Source organism: Schistocerca americana, chromosome 11, assembly GCF_021461395.2.
Source record: "Schistocerca americana isolate TAMUIC-IGC-003095 chromosome 11, iqSchAmer2.1, whole genome shotgun sequence".
NCBI classification, from domain to species: Eukaryota; Metazoa; Arthropoda; class Insecta; order Orthoptera; family Acrididae; genus Schistocerca; species Schistocerca americana.
The window spans coordinates 183806066-183827766 of NC_060129.1; the positions used below are offsets into that span (position 1 = coordinate 183806066).

Consider the following 21701-nt stretch of genomic DNA (forward strand, 5'->3'; position numbering starts at 1 on the left):
TGAGGGGACAGCACAACTTGAGAGGACAGCACAACTTGTGAGGACAGCTCAACTTGAGAGGACAGCTCAACTTGAGAGGACAGCTCAACTTGAGGGGGCAATTCAACTTGAGAGGGCAGCTTAGCTTAACAGGACTGCTCAACTTGTGAGGACACCACTACTTGAGAGGAAAGCACAACTTTCGAGGACAGCAAAGCTTGCAAGGACAGCACAGCTTGCGAGGACAGCACGGCTTGCGAGGACAGCTCAATATGAGAGAACAACTCAACTTGAGAGGACAGCTCAACTTGAGAGGACAGCTCAACTTGAGAGGACAGTCCAACTGAAGAGGACAGCTCAACTTTAAAGGACAGCACAACTTCCAAGGACAGCACAACTTGCGAGGACAGCAAAGCTAGCGATGACAGTACGGCTTGCGAGGACAGCACGGCTTCCGACGACAGCACGGCTTGTGAGGACAGCATGGCTTGCGAGGACAGCACGTCTTGCGAGGACAGCACGGCTTGCGAGGACAGCACAGCTTGCGAGGACAGCACAGGTTGTGAGGACAGCACAGCTTGCGAGGAGAGTACAGCTTGCGAGGACAGCACAGCTTGCGAGGAGAGCGCAGCTTGCGAGGACAGCACAGCTTGCGAGGACAGCACAGCTTGCGAGGACAGCACAGCTTGCGAGGACGGCACAGCTTGCGAGGACGGCACAGCTTACAAAGACGGCACAGCTTGCGAGGACAGCACAGCTTGCGAGGACAGCACAGCTTGCGAGGACAACACAGGTTGCGGGGACAGCACAGCTTGCGTGGACAGCACAGGTTGCGAGGACAGCACAGCTTGCGAGGACAGCACGGCTTGCGAGGACAGCACAGCTTGCGAAGACAGCACAGCTTGCGAGGACAGCATAGCTTGCGAGGACAGGACAGCTTGCGAGGACAGCACAGCTTGTGAGGATGGCTCAGCTTGCGAGGACGGCACAGCTTGCGAGGACGGCACAGCTTGCAAGGACATCACAGCTTGCGAGGACAGCTCAACTTGAGAGGACAGCTCAACTTGACAGGACAGCTCAACTTGAGAGGACAGCTCAACCTCAGAGGACAGAAAAACTTGAGAGGACTGCTCAACTTGAGAGGGCTGCTCAGCTTCAGAGGGCAGCTCAACTTGAGAGGGCAGCTCAACTTGAGAGGGCAGCTCAACTTGAGAGGGCAGCTCAAATTGAGTGTACAGCTCAACTTGAGAGGATATCTCAACCTGAGAGGACACCTCAACCTGAGAGGACAGCTGAACTTGAGAGGACAGCACAACTTACGAGGACAAGAAAGCTTGCGAGGACAGCAAAGCTTGTGAGGACAGCAAAGCTTGTGAGGACAGCACGGCTTGCGAGGACAGCAAGGCTTGCGTGGACAGCACGGCTTCCGAGGACAGCACGGCTTGCAAGGACAGCACGGCTTGCGAGCACAGCACAGCTTGCGAGGACAGCACAGCTTGCGAGGACAGCACAGCTTGCGAGGACAGCACAGCTTGCGAGGACAGCATTACTTGAGAGGACAGCTCAACTTGAGAGGACAGCTCAACTTTGGAGGACAGCTCAACATAAGAGGGCAGCTCAACTTGAGAGGGCAGCTCAACTTGAGAGGGCAGCTCAACTTGAGAGGGCAGCTCAACTTGTGAGGACAGCTGAACTTGAGAGGGCAGCACAACTTGCGAGGACTGCACAACTTGCGAGGACAGCAAAGGTCGCGAGGACAGTAAAGCTCGCGAGGACAGCAAAGCTCGCGAGGACAGCAAAAGTCGCAAGGACAGCACGGATCGCGAGGACAGCACAGCTTGCGAGGAGAGCACAGCTTGCGAGGACAGCACAAATTGGGAGGACAGCACAGCTTTCGAGGACAGCACAGGTTGCGATGACAGCACAACTTGCGAGGACAGCACGGCTTGCGAGGACAGCTCAACTTGAGAGGACAGCTCAACTTGAGAGGACAGCTCAACTTTGGAGGACAGCTCAACATAAGAGGGCAGCTCAACTTGAGAGGACAGCTCAACTTGAGAGGACAGCTCAACTTGAGAGGACAGCTCAACTTGAGAGGACAGCTCAACTAGAGATGACAGCTCAACTAGAGAGGACAGCTCAACATGATAGGACAGCTCAACTTGAGAGGACAGCTCAACTTGAGAGGACAGCTCAACTAGAGAGGACAGCTCAACTTGAGAGGTCAGCTCAACTCTAGAGGACAGCTCAACTTGAGAGGACAGCTCAACTTGAGAGGACAGCTCAACTTGAGAGGACAGCTCAACTTGAGAGGACAGCTCAACTTGAGAGGACAGCACAACCTGAGAGGACAGCACAACGTGAGAGGACAGCTCAACTTGAGTGGGCAGCCCAACTTGAGAGGGCAGCTCAACTTGAGAGGACAGCCCAACTTGAGAGGACAGCACTACTTGAGAGGAAAGCACAACATGCGAAGACAGCAAAGCTTGCGAAGACAGCACGGCTGGCGAGGAAAGCACGGCTTGCGAGGACAGCAAGGCTTGCGATGACAGCACAGCTTGCGAGGACAGTACAGCTTGCGAGGACAGCGCAGCTTGCGAGGACAGCACAGCTTGCGAGGACAGCACAGCTAACGAGGACAGCACAGCTTGCGAGGACAGCACAGCTTGCGAGGACAGCACAGCTTGCGAGGACAGCACAGCTTGCGAGGACGGCACAGCTTGCGAGGACGGCACAGCTTACAAAGACGGCACAGCTTGCGAGCACAGCACAGCTTGCGAGGACAGCACAGCTTGCGAGGACAACACAGGTTGCGGGGACAGCACAGCTTGCGTGGACAGCACAGGTTGCGAGGACAGCACGTCCTGCGAGGACAGCACAGCTTGCGAGGACAGCACAGCTTGCGAGGACAGCATAGCTTGCGAGGACAGGACAGCTTGCGAGGACAGCACAGCTTGCGAGGATGGCACAGCTTGCGAGGACGGCACAGCTTGCAAGGACATCACAGCTTGCGAGGACAGCTCAACTTGAGAGGACAGCTGAACTTGAGAGGACAGCTCAACTTGAGAGGACAGCTCAACTTCAGAGGACAGCAAAACTTGAGAGGACTGCTCAACTTGAGAGGGCTGCTCAGCTTCAGAGGGCAGCTCAACTTGAGAGGGCAGCTCAACTTGAGAGGGCAGCTCAACTTGAGAGGACAGCTCAACTTGAGAGGACAGCCCAACTTGAGAGGACAGCACTACTTGAGAGGAAAGCACATCATGCGAAGACAGCAAAGCTTGCGAAGACAGCACGGCTGGCGAGGAAAGCACGGCTTGCGAGGACAGCAAGGCTTGCGATGACAGCACAGCTTGCGAGGACAGTACAGCTTGCGAGGACAGCGCAGCTTGCGAGGACAGCACAGCTTGCGAGGACAGCACAGCTAACGAGGACAGCACAGCTTGCGAGGACAGCACAGCTTGCGAGGACAGCACAGCTTGCGAGGACAGCACAGCTTGCGAGGACGGCACAGCTTGCGAGGACGGCACAGCTTACAAAGACGGCACAGCTTGCGAGCACAGCACAGCTTGCGAGGACAGCACAGCTTGCGAGGACAACACAGGTTGCGGGGACAGCACAGCTTGCGTGGACAGCACAGGTTGCGAGGACAGCACAGCTTGCGAGGACAGCACAGCTTGCGAGGACAGCACAGCTTGCGAGGACAGCATAGCTTGCGAGGACAGGACAGCTTGCGAGGACAGCACAGCTTGCGAGGATGGCACAGCTTGCGAGGACGGCACAGCTTGCAAGGACATCACAGCTTGCGAGGACAGCTCAACTTGAGAGGACAGCTGAACTTGAGAGGACAGCTCAACTTGAGAGGACAGCTCAACTTCAGAGGACAGCAAAACTTGAGAGGACTGCTCAACTTGAGAGGGCTGCTCAGCTTCAGAGGGCAGCTCAACTTGAGAGGGCAGCTCAACTTGAGAGGGCAGCTCAACTTGAGAGGGCAGCTCAACTTGAGAGGGCAGCTCAACTTCAGTGTACAGCTCAACTTGAGAGGAAATCTCAACCTGAGAGGACACCTCAACCTGAGAGGACAGCTCAACTTGAGAGGACAGCACAACTTACAAGGACAGGAAAGCTTGCGAGGACAGCAAAGCTTGTGAGGACAGCAAAACTTGTGAGGATAGCACGGCTTGCGAGGACAGCAAGGCTTGCGTGGACAGCACGGCTTCCGAGGACAGCACGGCTTGCAAGGACAGCACGGCTTGTGAGGACAGCACACGTGGCGAGGACAGCACGGCTTGCAAGGACAGCACGGCTTGCGAGGACAGCTCAACTTGAGAGGACAGCTCAACTTGAGAGGACAGCTCAACTTGCGAGGACAGCTCAACTTGAGAGGACAGCTCAACTTGACTGCTCAACTTGAGAGGACAGCTCGACTTAAGAGGGCAGCTCAACTTGAGAGTGCAGCTCAACTTGAGACGACAGCACAGCTTGCGAGGACAGCACAGCTTGCGTGGACAGCACAGCTTGCGAGGACAGCACAGCTTGCGAGGACAGCAAAGCTTGTGAGGACAGCACGGCTTGCGAGGACAGCACGGCTTGCGAGGACAGCACGGCTTGCGAGGACAGCACAGCTTGCGAGGACAGCACAGCTTGCAAGGACAGCACAGCTTGCGAGGCCAGCAAGGCTTGCGAGGACAGCACAGCTTACGAGGACAGCTCTACTTGAAAGGACAGCTCAACTTGAGAGGACAGCTCAACTTGAGAGGACAGCTCAACTTGAGAGGACAGCTCAACTTGAGAGGACAGCTCAACTTGAGAGGACAGCTCAACTTGAGTGGACAGCTCAACTTGAGAGGACAGCTCAACTTGAGAGGACAGCTACACTTCAGAGGACAGCTCAACTTGAGGGGACAGCACAACTTGAGAGGACAGCACAACTTGTGAGGACAGCTCAACTTGATAGGGCAATTCAACTTGAGAGGGCAGCTTAGCTTAACAGGACTGCTCAACTTGCGAGGACACCACTACTTGAGAGGAAAGCACAACTTTCGAGGACAGCAAAGCTTGCAAGGACAGCACAGCTTGCGAGGACAGCACGGCTTGCGAGGACAGCTCAATATGAGAGAAGAACTCAACTTGAGAGGACAGCTCAACTTGAGAGGACAGCTCAACTTGAGAGGACAGTCCAACTGAAGAGGACAGCTCAACTTTAAAGGACAGCACAACTTCCGAGGACAGCACAACTTGCGAGGACAGCAAAGCTAGCGATGACAGTACGGCTTGCGAGGACAGCACGGCTTCCGACGACAGCACGGCTTGCGAGGACATCATGGCTTGCGAGGACAGCTCGTCTTGCGAGGACAGCACGGCTTGCGAGGACAGCACGGCTTGCGAGGACAGCACAGGTTGTGAGGACAGCACAGCTTGCGAGGAGAGTACAGCTTGCGAGGACAGCACGGCTTGCGAGGACAGCTCAACTTGAGAGGACAGCTCAACTTGAGAGGACAGCTCAACTTGAGAGGACAGCTCAACTTGAGAGGACAGCTCAACTTGAGAGGACAGCTCAACTTGAGAGGACAGCTCAACTTGAGAGGACAGCTCAACTTGAGAGGACAGCTCAACTTGAGAGGACAGCTCAACTTGAGAGGACAGCTCATCTAGAGAGGACAGCTCATCTAGAGAGGACAGCTCAACTTCAGAGGACAGCTCAACTTGAAGGAGAGCTCAACTTGAGAGGACAGCTCAACTTGAGAGGACAGCTCAACTTGAGAGGACAGCTCAACTTGAGAGGTCAGCTCAACTTGAGAGGACAGCTCAACTTTAGAGGACAGCTCAACTTCAAAGGACAGCTCAAGTTGAGAGGACAGCTCTACTAGAGAGGGCAGCTCAACTTGAGAGGACAGCACGGCTTGCGAGAACAGCACAGCTTGCGAGGACAGCACAGCTTGCGAGGACAGCATTACTTGAGAGGACAGCTCAACTTGAGAGGACAGCTCAACTTTGGAGGACAGCTCAACATAAGAGGGCAGCTCAACTTGAGAGGGCAGCTCAACTTGAGAGGGCAGCTCAACTTGAGAGGGCAGCTCAACTTGAGAGGGCAGCTCAACTTGTGAGGACAGCTGAACTTGAGAGGGCAGCACAACTTGCGAGGACTGCACAACTTGCGAGAACAGCAAAGGTCACGAGGACACCAAAGCTCGCGAGGACAGCAATGCTCGCGAGGACAGCAAAGCTCGCAAGGACAGCACGGCTCGCGAGGACAGCATGGCTTGCGAGGACAGCACGGCTTGCGAGGACAGCACGGCTTGCGAGGACAGCACGGCTTGCGAGGACAGCACGGCTCGCGAGGACAGCACGGTATGCGAGGACAGCACGGTATGCGAGGACAGCACGGCTTGCGATGACAGCACAGCTTGCGAGGACAGTACAGCTTGCGAGGACAGCGCAGCTTGCGAGGACAGCACAGCTTGCGAGGACAGCAGAGCTTGCGAGGACAGCACAGCTTGCGAGGACGGCACAGCTTGCGAGGACGGCACAGCTTACAAAGACGGCACAGCTTGCGAGGACAGCACGGCTTGCGAGGACAGCACAGCTTGCGAGGACAACACAGGTTGCGGGGACAGCACAGCTTGCGTGGACAGCACAGGTTGCGAGGACAGCACAGCTTGCGAGGACAGCACGGCTTGCGAGGACAGCACAGCTTGCGAAGACAGCACAGCTTGCGAGGACAGCATAGCTTGCGAGGACAGGACAGCTTGCGAGGACAGCACAGCTTGTGAGGATGGCTCAGCTTGCGAGGACGGCACAGCTTGCGAGGACGGCACAGCTTGCAAGGACATCACAGCTTGCGAGGACAGCTCAACTTGAGAGGACAGCTCAACTTGACAGGACAGCTCAACTTGAGAGGACAGCTCAACCTCAAAGGACAGCAAAACTTGAGAGGACTGCTCAACTTGAGAGGGCTGCTCAGCTTCAGAGGGCAGCTCAACTTGAGAGGGCAGCTCAACTTGAGAGGGCAGCTCAACTTGAGAGGGCAGCTCAAATTGAGTGTACAGCTCAACTTGATAGGAAATCTCAACCTGAGAGGACACCTCAACCTGAGAGGACAGCTGAACTTGAGAGGACAGCACAACTTACGAGGACAGGAAAGCTTGCGAGGACAGCAAAGCTTGTGAGGACAGCAAAGCTTGTGAGGACAGCACGGCTTGCGAGGACAGCAAGGCTTGCGTGGACAGCACGGCTTCCGAGGACAGCACGGCTAGCAAGGACAGCACGGCTTGCGAGCACAGCACAGCTTGCGAGGACAGCACAGCTTGCGAGGACAGCACAGCTTGCGAGGACAGCACAGCTTGCGAGGACAGCATTACTTGAGAGGACAGCTCAACTTGAGAGGACAGCTCAACTTTGGAGGACAGCTCAACATAAGAGGGCAGCTCAACTTGAGAGGGCAGCTCAACTTGAGAGGGCAGCTCAACTTGAGAGGGCAGCTCAACTTGTGAGGACAGCTGAACTTGAGAGGGTAGCACAACTTGCGAGGACTGCACAACTTGCGAGGACAGCAAAGGTCGCGAGGACAGCAAAGCTCGCGAGGACAGCAAAGCTTGCGAGGACAGCAAAAGTCGCAAGGACAGCACGGCTCGCGAGGACAGCACAGCTTGCGAGGAGAGCACAGCTTGCGAGGACAGCACAAATTGGGAGGACAGCACAGCTTTCGAGGACAGCACAGCTTGCGATGACAGCACAACTTGCGAGGACAGCACGGCTTGCGAGGACAGCTCAACTTGAGAGGACAGCTCAACTTGAGAGGACAGCTCAACTTGAGAGGACAGCTCAACTTGAGAGGACAGCTCAACTAGAGATGACAGCTCAACTAGAGAGGACAGCTCAACATGATAGGACAGCTCAACTTGAGAGGACAGCTCAACTTGAGAGGACAGCTCAACTAGAGAGGACAGCTCAACTTGAGAGGTCAGCTCAACTTGAGAGGACAGCTCAACTTGAGAGGACAGCTCAACTTGAGAGGACAGCTCAACTTGAGAGGACAGCTCAACTTGAGAGGACAGCTCAACTTGAGAGGACAGCACAACCTGAGAGGACAGCACAACGTGAGAGGACAGCTCAACTTGAGTGGGCAGCTCAACTTGAGAGGACAGCTCAACTTGAGAGGACAGCCCAACTTGAGAGGACAGCACTACTTGAGAGGAAAGCACAACATGCGAAGACAGCAAAGCTTGCGAAGACAGCACGGCTGGCGAGGAAAGCACGGCTTGCGAGGACAGCAAGGCTTGCGATGACAGCACAGCTTGCGAGGACAGTACAGCTTGCGAGGACAGCGCAGCTTGCGAGGACAGCACAGCTTGCGAGGACAGCACAGCTAACGAGGACAGCACAGCTTGCGAGGACAGCACAGCTTGCGAGGACAGCACAGCTTGCGAGGACAGCACAGCTTGCGAGGACGGCACAGCTTGCGAGGACGGCACAGCTTACAAAGACGGCACAGCCTGCGAGCACAGCACAGCTTGCGAGGACAGCACAGCTTGCGAGGAAAACACAGGTTGCGGGGACAGCACAGCTTGCGTGGACAGCACAGGTTGCGAGGACAGCACGGCCTGCGAGGACAGCACAGCTTGCGAGGACAGCACAGCTTGCGAGGACAGCATAGCTTGCGAGGACAGGACAGCTTGCAAGGACAGCACAGCTTGGGAGGATGGCACAGCTTGCGAAGACGGCACAGCTTGCAAGGACATCACAGGTTGCGAGGACAGCTCAACTTGAGAGGACAGCTGAACTTGAGAGGACAGCTCAACAAATGAGGACAGCTCAACTTCAGAGGACAGCAAATATTGAGAGGACTGCTCAACTTGAGAGGGCTGCTCAGCTTCAGAGGGCAGCTCAACTTGAGAGGGCAGCTCAACTTGAGAGGGCAGCTCAACTTGAGAGGGCAGCTCAACTTGAGAGGGCAGCTCAACTTCAGTGTACAGCTCAACTTGAGAGGAAATCTCAACCTGAGAGGACACCTCAACCTGAGAGGACAGCTCAACTTGAGAGGACAGCACAACTTACAAGGACAGGAAAGCTTGCGAGGACAGCAAAGCTTGTGAGGACAGCAAAGCTTGTGAGGACAGCACGGCTTGCGAGGACAGCAAGGCTTGCGTGGACAGCACGGCTTCCGAGGACAGCACGGCTTGCAAGGACAGCACGGCTTGTGAGGACAGCACACCTGGCGAGGACAGCACGGCTTGCAAGGACAGCACGGCTTGCGAGGACAGCACAGCTTGCGAGGAGAGCACAGCTTGCGAGGACAGCACAGCTTGGGAGGACAGCACAGCTTTCGAGGACAGCACAGCTTGCGATGACAGCACAACTTGCGAGGACAGCACGGCCTTCGAGGACAGCTCAACTTGAGAGGACAGCTCAACTTGAGAGGACAGCTCAACTTGAGAGGACAGCTCAACTTGAGAGGACAGCTCAACTTGACAGGACAGCTTAAATTGAGAGGACAGCTCAACTTGAGAGGGCAGCTCAACTTGAGAGGACAGCTCATCTAGCGAGGACAGCTCATCTAGAGAGGACAGCTCAACATCAGAGGACAGCTAAACTTGAAGGAGAGGTCAACTTGAGAGGACATCTCAACTTGAGAGGACAGTTCAACTTAAAAGGACAGCTTAACTTGAGGGGACAGCTCAACTTGAGAGGACAGCTCAACTAGAGAAGGCAGCTCATCTTAAGAGGACAGCTCAACTTGAGGGGACAGCTCAACTTGAGAGGGCAGCTCAACTTGAGAGGGCAGCTCAACTTGAGAGGGCAGCTCAACTTGAGATGGCAGCTCAACTTGAGAGGGCAGCTCAACTTGGGAGGGCAGCTCAACTTCAGTGTACAGCCCAACTTGAGAGGAAATCTCAACCTGAGAGGACACCTCAACCTGAGAGGACAGCTCAACTTGAGAGGACAGTCCATCTGTATAGGACAGCTCAACTGTAGAGGACAGCTCAACTTGAGAGGACAGCTCAACTTGAGAGGACAGCACAACTTGCGAAGGCAGCACAACTTGCGAGGACAGCAAAGCTTGCGAGGACAGCAAAGCTTGTGAGGACAGCAAAGCTTGTGAGGACAGCAAAGCTTGTGAGGACAGCACAGCTTGCGAGGACAGCACAGCTTGTGAGGACAGCACAGCTTGCGAGGACAGCACAGTTAGCGAGGACAGCACAGCTTGCGAGGACAGCACAGCTTGCGAGGACAGCACAGCTTGCGGAGACAGCACAGCTTGAGAGGACAGCACAGCTTGCGAGGTCAGCACACCTTGCGAGGGCAGCACACCTTGCGAGGACAGCATAGCTTGCGAGGACAGCACAGCTTGCGAGGAGAGCACAGCTTGTGAGAACAGCTCAGCTTGCGAGGTCAGCACAGCTTGCGAGGACAGCACAGCTTGTGAGGACAGCACAGCTTGCGAGGGCGGCACAGCTTGCGAGGACGGCACAGCTTACAAAGACGGCACAGCTTGCGAGGACAGCACAGCTTGCGAGGACAGCACAGCTTGCGAGGACAACACAGGTTGTGGGGACAGCACAGCTTGCGTGGACAGCACAGGTTGCGAGGACAGCACGGCTTGCAAGGACAGCACGGCTTGCGAGGACAGCACAGCTTGCGAGGACAGCACAGCTTGCGAGGACAGCACAGCTTGCGAGCTCAGCACAGCTTGCGAGGACAGCACAGCTTGCGAGGACAGCACAGCTTGCGAGGACAGCACAGCTTGCGAGGACAGGACAACTTGCGAGGACAGCACAGCTTGCGAGGACAGCACAGCTTGCGAGGACAGCACAGCTTGCGAGGTCAGCACACCTTGCGAGGGCAGCACACCTTGCCAGGACAGCACAGCTTGCGAGGACAGCACAGCTTGCGAGGAGAGCACAGCTTGCGAGGACAGCTCAGCTTGCGAGGTCAGCACAGCATGCGAGGACAGCACAGCTTGCGAGGACAGCACAGCTTGCGAGGACGGCACAGCTTGCGAGGACGGCACAGCTTACAAAGACGGCACAGCTTGCGAGGACAGCACAGCTTGCGAGGACAGCACAGCTTGCGAGGACAACACAGGTTGCGGGGACAGCACAGCTTGCGTGGACAGCACAGGTTGCGAGGACAGCATTACTTGAGAGGACAGCTCAACTTGAGAGGACAGCTCAACTTTGGAGGACAGCTCAACATAAGAGGGCAGCTCAACTTGAGAGGGCAGCTCAACTTGAGAGGGCAGCTCAACTTGAGAGGGCAGCTCAACTTGTGAGGACAGCTGAACTTGAGAGGGCAGCACAACTTGCGAGGACTGCACAACTTGCAAGAACAGCAAAGGTCGCGAGGACAGCAAAGCTTGCGAGGACAGCAAAGCTTGCGAGGACAGCAAAAGTCGCAAGGACAGCACGGCTCGCGAGGACAGCACAGCTTGCGAGGAGAGCACAGCTTGCGAGGACAGCACAAATTGGGAGGACAGCACAGCTTTCGAGGACAGCACAGCTTGCGATGACAGCACAACTTGCGAGGACAGCACGGCTTGCGAGGACAGCTCAACTTGAGAGGACAGCTCAACTTGAGAGGACAGCTCAACTTGAGAGGACAGCTCAGCTTTGGAGGACAGCTCAACATAAGAGGGCAGCTCAACTTGAGAGGACAGCTCAACTTGAGAGGACAGCTCAACTTGAGAGGACAGCTCAACTTGAGAGGACAGCACTACTTGAGAGGAAAGCACAACATGCGAAGACAGCAAAGCTTGCGAAGACAGCACGGCCGGCGAGGACAGCACGGCTTGCGAGGACAGCAAGGCTTGCGATGACAGCACAGCTTGCGAGGACAGTACAGCTTGCGAGGACAGCGCAGCTTGCGAGGACAGCACAGCTTGCGAGGACAGCACAGCTAACGCGGACAGCACAGCTTGCGAGGACAGCACAGCTTGCGAGGACAGCACAGCTTGCGAGGACAGCACAGCTTGCGAGGACGGCACAGCTTGCGAGGACGGCACAGCTTACAAAGACGGCACAGCTTGCGAGCACAGCACAGCTTGCGAGGACAGCACAGCTTGCGAGGACAACACAGGTTGCGGGGACAGCACAGCTTGCGTGGACAGCACAGGTTGCGAGGACAGCACGGCTTGCGAGGACAGCACAGCTTGCGAGGACAGCACAGCTTGCGAGGACAGCATAGCTTGCGAGGACAGGACAGCTTGCGAGGACAGCACAGCTTGCGAGGATGGCACAGCTTGCGAGGATGGCACAGCTTGCAAGGACATCACAGCTTGCGAGGACAGCTCAACTTGAGAGGACAGCTGAAATTGAGAGGACAGCTCAACTTGAGAGGACAGCTCAACTTCAGAGGACAGCAAAACTTGAGAGGACTGCTCAACTTGAGAGGGCTGCTCAGCTTCAGAGGGCAGCTCAACTAGAGAGGGCAGCTCAACTTGAGAGGGCAGCTCAACTTGAGAGGGCAGCTCAACTTGAGAGGGCAGCTCAACTTCAGTGTACAGCTCAACTTGAGAGGAAATCTCAACCTGAGAGGACACCTCAACCTGAGAGGACAGCTCAACTTGAGAGGACAGCACAACTTACAAGGACAGGAAAGCTTGCGAGGACAGCAAAGCTTGTGAGGACAGCAAAGCTTGTGAGGACAGCACGGCTTGCGAGGACAGCAAGGCTTGCGTGGACAGCACGGCTTCCGAGGACAGCACGGCTTGCAAGGACAGCACGGCTTGTGAGGACAGCACACCTGGCGAGGACAGCACGGCTTGCAAGGACAGCACGGCTTGCGAGGACAGCACAGCTTGCGAGGAGAGCACAGCTTGCGAGGACAGCACAGCTTGGGAGGACAGCACAGCTTTCGAGGACAGCACAGCTTGCGATGACAGCACAACTTGCGAGGACAGCACGGCCTTCGAGGACAGCTCAACTTGAGAGGACAGCTCAACTTGAGAGGACAGCTCAACTTGAGAGGACAGCTCAACTTGAGAGGACAGCTCAACTTGACAGGACAGCTTAAATTGAGAGGACAGCTCAACTTGAAAGGGCAGCTCAACTTGAGAGGACAGCTCATCTAGCGAGGACAGCTCATCTGAAGAGGACAGCTCAACATCAGAGGACAGCTAAACTTGAAGGAGAGGTCAACTTGAGAGGACATCTCAACTTGAGAGGACAGTTCAACTTGAGAGGACAGCTTAACTTGAGGGGACAGCTCAACTTGAGAGGACAGCTCAACTAGAGAAGGCAGCTCATCTTAAGAGGACAGCTCAACTTGAGGGGACAGCTCAACTTGGGAGGGCAGCTCAACTTGAGAGGGCAGCTCAACTTGAGAGGGCAGCTCAACTTGAGATGGCAGCTCAACTTGAGAGGGCAGCTCAACTTGAGAGGGCAGCTCAACTTCAGTGTACAGCCCAACTTGAGAGGAAATCTCAACCTGAGAGGACACCTCAACCTGAGAGGACAGCTCAACTTGAGAGGACAGTCCATCTGTTTAGGACAGCTCAACTGTAGAGGACAGCTCAACTTGAGAGGACAGCTCAACTTGAGAGGACAGCACAACTTGCGAAGGCAGCACAACTTGCGAGAACAGCAAAGCTTGTGAGGACAGCAAAGCTTGTGAGGACAGCAAAGCTTGTGAGGACAGCACAGCTTGCGAGGACAGCACAGCTTGCGAGGACAGCACAGCTTGCGAGGACAGCACAGCTTGCGAGGACAGCACAGCTTGCGAGGACAGCACAGCTTGCGAGCTCAGCACAGCTTGCGAGGACAGCACAGCTTGCGAGGACAGCACAGCTTGCGAGGACAGCTTAGCTTGCGAGGACAGCACAGCTTGCGAGGACAGCACAGCTAGCGAGGACAGCACAGCTTGCGAGGACAGCACAGCTTGCGAGGACAGCACAGCTTGCGAGGACAGCACAGCTTGCGAGGACAGCACAGCTTGCGAGGTCAGCACACCTTGCGAGGGCAGCACACCTTGCGAGGGCAGCACAGCTTGCGAGGACAGCACAGCTTGCGAGGAGAGCACAGCTTGCGAGAACAGCTCAGCTTGCGAGGTCAGCACAGCTTGCGAGGACAGCACAGCTTGTGAGGACAGCACAGCTTGCGAGGACGGCACAGCTTGCGAGGACGGCACAGCTTACAAAGACGGCACAGCTTGCGAGGACAGCACAGCTTGCGAGGACAGCACAGCTTGCGAGGACAACACAGGTTGCGGGGACAGCACAGCTTGCGTTGACAGCACAGGTTGCGAGGACAGCACGGCTTGCGAGGACAGCACGGCTTGCGAGGACAGCACAGCTTGCGAGGACAGCACAGCTTGCGAGGACAGCATAGCTTGCGGGGACAGCACAGCTTGCGAGCTCAGCACAGCTTGCGAGGACAGCACAGCTTGCGAGGACAGCACAGCTTGCGAGGACAGCACAGCTTGCGAGGACAGCATAGCTTGCGAGGACAGCACAACTTGCGAGGACAGCACAGCTTGCGAGGACAGCACAGGTTGCGAGGACAGCACAGCTTGCTAGGTCAGCACACCTTGCGAGGGCAGCACACCTTGCGAGGACAGCACAGCTTGCGAGGACAGCACAGCTTGCGAGGAGAGCACAGCTTGCGAGGATAGCTCAGCTTGCGAGGTCAGCACAGCTTGCGAGGACAGCACAGCTTGCGAGGACAGCACAGCTTGCGAGGACGGCACAGCTTGCGAGGACGGCACAGCTTACAAAGACGGCACAGCTTGCGAGGACACACAGCTTGCGAGGACAGCACAGCTTGCGAGGACAACACAGGTTGCGGGGACAGCACAGCTTGCGTGGACAGCACAGGTTGTGAGGACAGCACGGCTTGCGAGAACAGCACGGCTTGCGAGGACAGCACAGCTTGCGAGGACAGCACAGCTTGCGAGGACAGCATAGCTTGCGAGGACAGCACGGCTTGCGAGGACAGCACAGCTTGCGAGGAGGGCTCAGCTTGCGAGGACGGCACAGCTTGCGAGGACAGGAAAGCTTGCGAGGACAGCAAAGCTTGTGAGGACTGCAAAGCTTGTGAGGACAGCACGGCTTGCGAGGACAGCAAGGCTTGCGTGGACAGCACACCTTGCGAAGGCTGCACTCCTTGCAAAGGCTGGACTCCTTGCAAAGGCTGCACACCTTGCGAAGGCTGCACTCCTTGCGAAGGCTGCACTCCTTGCGAAGGCTGCACTCCTTGCAAAGGCTGCACTCCTTGTGAAGGCTGCACGCCTTGCGAAGGCAGCACTCCGAGAAAAGGGTGCACTCCAAGCGAAGGCTGCACTCCGAGCGAAGGTTGCACTCCGAGCAAAGGTTGCACTCCGAGCAAAGGTTGCACTCTGAGCAAGGATTGTACTCCGTGCGAAGGTTGCACTCCGAGCAACGGTTGCACTCCATCCAAAGGCTGCACTCCATGCGAAAACTGCATTTCATTCGAAGGCTGCACCCCGTGCATACGCTGCATCCTGTGCAAAGAATGCACTCTGTGCAAAGGCTGTGCTCCTTACGTTGGCTGCACTTCTTGCGAACGCTGCACTCCGTTCGAAGGCTGCACACAGTGCGATGGTTGCACTTCATGGGAAGGCTGCACTCCATGCGAATGCTGCACTCCATGCGAAGGCTGCACTCCATGCTAAGGCTGCACTCCATGCGAAGGCTGCACTCCATGCGAAGGCTGCACTCCATGCAAAGGCTGCACTCCATGCGCAGGCTACACTCCATGCGAAGGCTACACTCCATGCGAAGGCTACACTCCATGCGAAGGCTACACACCATGCGAAGGCTACACTCCATGCGAAGGCTACACTCCATGCGAAGGCTACACTCCATGCAAAGGCTACACTCCATGCGAAGGCTACACTCCATGCGAAGGCTACACTCCATGCAAAGGCTACACTCCATGCAAAGGCTACACTCCATGCAAAGGCTACACTCCATGCAATGGCTACACTCCATGCAAAGGCTACACTCCATGCAATGGCTACACTCCATGCAAAGGCTACACTCCATGCGAAGGCTACACTCCATGCGAAGGCTGCACTCTGTTCGAGGGCTGCACTCTGTTCGAGGGCTGCACTCTGTGTGAAACCTGCTGCACTGCATGCAAAGACTGAACTCTGTGCGAAGGGTGTACTCCGTGTGGAGGCTACATTTTCTGCGAAATGTGTACTCCTAGTGACGGCTGCACTCCATGCAGAGACTACACTCCATGTGGAGGCTGCACTCCCTGCGGAGGCTGCACTCAATGTGAACGTTGCAGTCATTGAGAAGGCTACAGTCATTGAAAGTCTCACTCTTTGCAAGGGCTGCACTCCTTAAAAATTCTGCACACCTTGCAAAGTCTTTACACACTGTTATTACTGCATAGTCTGATTTCATCACTCCTATTAAGTGAGAAGATCTTTGTGGACGTCATGCAGTGTAAGGACTGCAAACCATGTCCAAGCATCATGACGTGTAGGCAGTACACCTTGTGCGATAACTCTCTTAATGAAATAATCCCAGATTGTGAGGAAGTTAATTTAAGAAAGAGACATGTTGCTACAGGTAGAGGAGCATACATTCTGATATCAGTCGCACTTGTCAGCGCACCTCACAGCTCACCATGAAAGGGAAGCACAGCTACCAGGGGCAACACACATTCGAAAGACAGTACAGATTGTGAGAGACTACACTGATGGGAGATGGCACATACTATTAGGAAGTGACTCTATTGAAGGACAGAACGTGAAGCGTGGACACCACTCCTTTTGAGGGCAGCATCCCTACTGAGGACAGCGCATTATGTGAGGACAGAACATCTTGGGATGGTAGAACCACACAATGTGAGCTCAGCTTGCTCTGCAAGGTGGGCTTGTCATGCATTGTATGTGAGTACAGCACAGCTTGCAAGGATGGCACACCTCGCGAAGACGGCACACCAAGCGAGGACGGCACACCAAGCGAGGACGGCACACGAAGGGAGGACGGCACACCAAGCGAGGACGGCACACCAAGCGAGGACGGCACACCAAGCGAGGACGGCACACCAAGCGAGGACGGCACACCAAGCGAGGACGGCACACCAAGCGAGGACGGCACACCTTGCGAGGACGGCACACCTTGCGAGGACGGCACACCAAGCGAGGACGGCACACCAAGCGAGGACGGCACACCAAGCGAGGACGGCACACCAAGCGAGGACGGCACACCAAGCGAGGACGGCACACCTTGCGCGGACGGCACACCTTGCGCGGACGGCACACCTTGCGCGGACGGCACACCTTGCGCGGACGGCACACCTTGCGCGGACGGCACACCTTGCGCGGACGGCACACCTTGCGCGGACGGCACAGCTTGCGAGGACGGCACACCTTGCGAGGACGGCACACCTTGCGAGGACGGCACACCTTGCGAGGACGGCACACCTTGCGAGGACGGCACACCTTGCGAGGACGGCACACCTTGCGAGGACGGCACACCAAGCGAGGACGGCACACCTTGCGAGGACGGCACACCAAGCGAGGACGGCACACCAAGTGAGGACGGCACACCATTCGAGGACGGCACTCCATTTGAGGACGGCACACCATTCGAGGACGACACACCATTCGAGGACGGCACACCATTCGAGGACGGCACACCATTCGAGGACGGCACACCATTCGAGGATGGCACATCATTCGAAGATGGCACACCATGTGAGGATGGCACACCATGCAGGGACAGCACACCTCACAAGCACTGCACACTTAGTGAAGACTGCACACCTGTGAAGTTAGGATGCCTTGTGAAGACAGCTCGCCCTGCAAAGACACCTTCAGAACACAAGACACCAATAAAATTGCACACCTACTGAGTACATCAAGTGTTAAGAAGATGGCAGATATGCAGGGGACAGCTCACTTTAGGCAGTCCGCACACCTTAAAGGGAGAGCACATGTTGGAATGAGAGGACATTTTATAAGGGAGGCTTACCCCATGAGGAGAGAATGCCTTGTAATGTTAGTACACTGTGTGGGGATAGGACAATATATGAAGATGGCATATTTTGTGAAAAATTATGTGTTCCAATGACTGCATGCCTTCTGATTGCTGCACTCATTATGAGGTTAGCACATGTTGGCAGTACAGCTCACCATGTGGGGGGCAGAATAATTTTCATGGACAGCACAACCAGTGAGGACAGCTCACCTTGCACAGAATGCACACCCCTTGCAAGGACAAAACAGCCCGCAAGGAAAGGACATCTTTCGAGGACAACACACCTTGTGCAGCAGCATACTTTTTGAGGACGGCGTATCTTATGAGAACAGCAAATATTTTCAGGACCGTTAAAGAAGCGAGGACAGAACACCATATTAAGGTACAACATGTTGGGAGGAAAAACACATTTTCTGATAAGTGCATATTGTGCCATGCCATTCCTGCTCACCTTATGATGAGTGCAAAATCTGTGAGGACAGTACAGCTTACATTGACGGCACAGATATTGACACCGGCAATCCTCACAATGACAGAACATGTAGTTAGTGTATCTGACCTTGTGAACACAGCATACTTTTTGATGACAGCACAGCACACATTGCAAGGACAGCACACCTTGTGTGGGAAGCACACCTTGCGGGGACAGCACAATTTGTGGGGACAGCGCAATTTGCGAGGACAGCACAACTTGTGAGGACAGCACAAGTTGACAGTGCTGCACAAGTTGCGAGTACAGCACAACTTGTGAGGACAGCACAAGTTGACAGTACTGCACAAGTTGCGAGTACAGCACAACTTGCGAGGACAGCACAGCTTGAAAGGACAGCACAGCTTGAGAGGACAGCACAGCTTGCGAGGACAGCACAGGTTGCAAGGACAGCACAGCTTGCGAGGACAACAAACTTTTTGATTAACCTAGTGGATGCCATTACTCTAGTACGTTCAGTAACTGTTTCATTTGCAGCAACCTTAATGTATATAGTAACACTTGCATGTACAGATACACTAAAATGAATAGGAAGAACTTCACATTCAGCGGTTTTACCTGATAGAACATGAATAGTGTGTGCTGCAACTCTTGCATGCACAGTATCTCTAATGTACAGAGTAAGTGTTGGGTAAGCAGTCACTTCTCCATGCAAGGTAACTCTTGCAAGTTGAGTAACAGATGCTTTTGCAATCCTCACAATGACAGAACACGTAGTTAGTGTATGTGACCTTGTGAACACAGCATACTTTGAGGACAGCACAGCACACATTGCAAGGACAGCACACCTTGCGAGGGAAGCACACCTTGTGGGGACAGTAAAAGTTGCGAGAACAACACAGCTTGCGAGGACAGCACAGCTTGCGAGGACAGCACAGCTTGCGAGGACAGCACAGCTTGCGAGGACAGCTCAACTTGAGAGGACAGCACAACTTGAGAGGACAGCACAGCTTGCGAGGACAGCACAGCTTGCGAGGACAGCTCAACTTGAGAGGATAGCTCAACTTGAGTGGATAGCTTAACTTGAGAGGATAGCTCAACTTGAGAGGATAGCTCAACTTGAGAGGATAGCTCAACTTGAGAGGATAGCTCAACTTGAGAGGATAGCTCAACTTGAGAGGATAGCTCAACTTGAGAGGACAGCACAACTTGAGAGGACAGCTCAACTTGAGAGGGCAGCTCAACTTGAGATGGCAGCTCAACTTGAGAGGGCAGCTCAACTTGAGAGGGCAGCTCAACTTCAGTGTACAGCCCAACTTGAGAGGAAATCTCAACCTGAGAGGACACCTCAACCTGAGAGGACAGCTCAACTTGAGAGGACAGTCCATCTGTATAGGACAGCTCAACTGTAGAGGACAGCTCAACTTGAGAGGACAGCTCAACTTGAGAGGACAGCACAACTTGCGAAGGCAGCACAACTTGCGAGGACAGCAAAGCTTGCGAGGACAGCAAAGCTTGTGAGGACAGCAAAGCTTGTGAGGACAGCAAAGCTTGTGAGGACAGCACAGCTTGCGAGGACAGCACAGCTTGTGAGGACAGCACAGCTTGCGAGGACAGCACAGTTAGCGAGGACAGCACAGCTTGCGAGGACAGCACAGCTTGCGAGGACAGCACAGCTTGCGGAGACAGCACAGCTTGAGAGGACAGCACAGCTTGCGAGGTCAGCACACCTTGCGAGGGCAGCACACCTTGCGAGGACAGCATAGCTTGCGAGGACAGCACAGCTTGCGAGGAGAGCACAGCTTGTGAGAACAGCTCAGCTTGCGAGGTCAGCACAGCTTGCGAGGACAGCACAGCTTGTGAGGACAGCACAGCTTGCGAGGGCGGCACAGCTTGCGAGGACGGCACAGCTTACAAAGACGGCACAGCTTGCGAGGACAGCACAGCTTGCGAGGACAGCACAGCTTGCGAGGACAACACAGGTTGTGGGGACAGCACAGCTTGCGTGGACAGCACAGGTTGCGAGGACAGCACGGCTTGCAAGGACAGCACGGCTTGCGAGGACAGCACAGCTTGCGAGGACAGCACAGCTTGCGAGGACAGCACAGCTTGCGAGCTCAGCACAGCTTGCGAGGACAGCACAGCTTGCGAGGACAGCACAGCTTGCGAGGACAGCACAGCTTGCGAGGACAGCACAGCTTGCGAGGACAGGACAACTTGCGAGGACAGCACAGCTTGCGAGGACAGCACAGCTTGCGAGGACAGCACAGCTTGCGAGGTCAGCACACCTTGCGAGGGCAGCACACCTTGCCAGGACAGCACAGCTTGCGAGGACAGCACAGCTTGCGAGGAGAGCACAGCTTGCGAGGACAGCTCAGCTTGCGAGGTCAGCACAGCATGCGAGGACAGCACAGCTTGCGAGGACAGCACAGCTTGCGAGGACGGCACAGCTTGCGAGGACGGCACAGCTTACAAAGACGGCACAGCTTGCGAGGACAGCACAGCTTGCGAGGACAGCACAGCTTGCGAGGACAACACAGGTTGCGGGGACAGCACAGCTTGCGTGGACAGCACAGGTTGCGAGGACAGCATTACTTGAGAGGACAGCTCAACTTGAGAGGACAGCTCAACTTTGGAGGACAGCTCAACATAAGAGGGCAGCTCAACTTGAGAGGGCAGCTCAACTTGAGAGGGCAGCTCAACTTGAGAGGGCAGCTCAACTTGTGAGGACAGCTGAACTTGAGAGGGCAGCACAACTTGCGAGGACTGCACAACTTGCAAGAACAGCAAAGGTCGCGAGGACAGCAAAGCTTGCGAGGACAGCAAAGCTTGCGAGGACAGCAAAAGTCGCAAGGACAGCACGGCTCGCGAGGACAGCACAGCTTGCGAGGAGAGCACAGCTTGCGAGGACAGCACAAATTGGGAGGACAGCACAGCTTTCGAGGACAGCACAGCTTGCGATGACAGCACAACTTGCGAGGACAGCACGGCTTGCGAGGACAGCTCAACTTGAGAGGACAGCTCAACTTGAGAGGACAGCTCAGCTTTGGAGGACAGCTCAACATAAGAGGGCAGCTCAACTTGAGAGGACAGCTCAACTTGAGAGGACAGCTCAACTTGAGAGGACAGCTCAACTTGAGAGGACAGCACTACTTGAGAGGAAAGCACAACATGCGAAGACAGCAAAGCTTGCGAAGACAGCACGGCCGGCGAGGACAGCACGGCTTGCGAGGACAGCAAGGCTTGCGATGACAGCACAGCTTGCGAGGACAGTACAGCTTGCGAGGACAGCGCAGCTTGCGAGGACAGCACAGCTTGCGAGGACAGCACAGCTGACGCGGA

At 55.4% G+C, this 21701-nt stretch overlaps 4 protein-coding genes across 4 annotated transcripts; 3 read left to right on the forward strand and 1 right to left on the reverse strand.

Annotated features, from left to right (window-relative positions):
* The first annotated feature begins 462 nt into the window (after window positions 1-462).
* Window positions 463-1029, forward strand: LOC124553514 (prestalk protein-like). Its single transcript, XM_047127365.1, has one exon. The coding sequence runs from the start codon at window positions 463-465 to the stop codon at window positions 1027-1029; it is 567 nt and encodes a 188-aa protein (XP_046983321.1).
* A 266-nt stretch (window positions 1030-1295) lies between these two features.
* On the reverse strand, window positions 1296-2894 carry LOC124553515. The gene is made up of 2 exons (XM_047127366.1): window positions 2744-2894; window positions 1296-2698 (listed from the first exon to the last, which is right to left on the reverse strand). The coding sequence occupies exons 1-2, from the start codon at window positions 2892-2894 to the stop codon at window positions 1296-1298; spliced, it is 1554 nt and encodes a 517-aa protein (XP_046983322.1).
* A 10422-nt stretch (window positions 2895-13316) lies between these two features.
* LOC124553516 (prestalk protein-like) lies at window positions 13317-14488 on the forward strand. Its single transcript, XM_047127367.1, has 2 exons — window positions 13317-13371; window positions 13536-14488. The coding sequence occupies exons 1-2, from the start codon at window positions 13317-13319 to the stop codon at window positions 14486-14488; spliced, it is 1008 nt and encodes a 335-aa protein (XP_046983323.1).
* Window positions 14489-16416: 1928 nt separating this feature from the next.
* LOC124553517 lies at window positions 16417-20958 on the forward strand. The gene is made up of 5 exons (XM_047127368.1): window positions 16417-16513; window positions 16852-17722; window positions 18520-18868; window positions 19617-19876; window positions 20103-20958. Exons 1-5 carry the CDS (start codon window positions 16417-16419, stop codon window positions 20956-20958), a joined length of 2433 nt encoding a protein of 810 aa, XP_046983324.1.
* The last annotated feature ends 743 nt before the right edge of the window (window positions 20959-21701 follow it).

Bases quoted from the DNA above. Each gene is read 5' to 3' on its own strand.
- LOC124553517 (XM_047127368.1), top strand. From the start codon at position 16,417: ATGACGTGTAGGCAGTACACCTTGTGCGATAACTCTCTTAATGAAATA. The intron at 16,514-16,851 runs GTAGAGGAGCAT...AGTACAGCACAG, and splicing joins AAAGAGACATGTTGCTACAG to CTTGCAAGGATGGCACACCT. The intron at 19,877-20,102 runs GTGAGGACAGCA...TTGCGAGGGCAG, and splicing joins TTGCGAGGACAGCAAAGCTT to CACACCTTGCGAGGACAGCA.
- LOC124553515 (XM_047127366.1), bottom strand. From the start codon at position 2,894: ATGCTGTCCTCGCAAGCTGTGCTGTCCTCGCAAGCTGTGCTGTCCTCG. The intron at 2,699-2,743 runs GCTCGCAAGCTG...CGTCCTCGCAAG, and splicing joins GTCCTCGCAAGCTGTGCTGT to CTGTGCCGTCCTCGCAAGCT.
- LOC124553516 (XM_047127367.1), top strand. From the start codon at position 13,317: ATGGCAGCTCAACTTGAGAGGGCAGCTCAACTTGAGAGGGCAGCTCAA. The intron at 13,372-13,535 runs GTACAGCCCAAC...CAACTTGCGAAG, and splicing joins GAGGGCAGCTCAACTTCAGT to GCAGCACAACTTGCGAGAAC.
- LOC124553514 (XM_047127365.1), top strand. From the start codon at position 463: ATGGCTTGCGAGGACAGCACGTCTTGCGAGGACAGCACGGCTTGCGAG.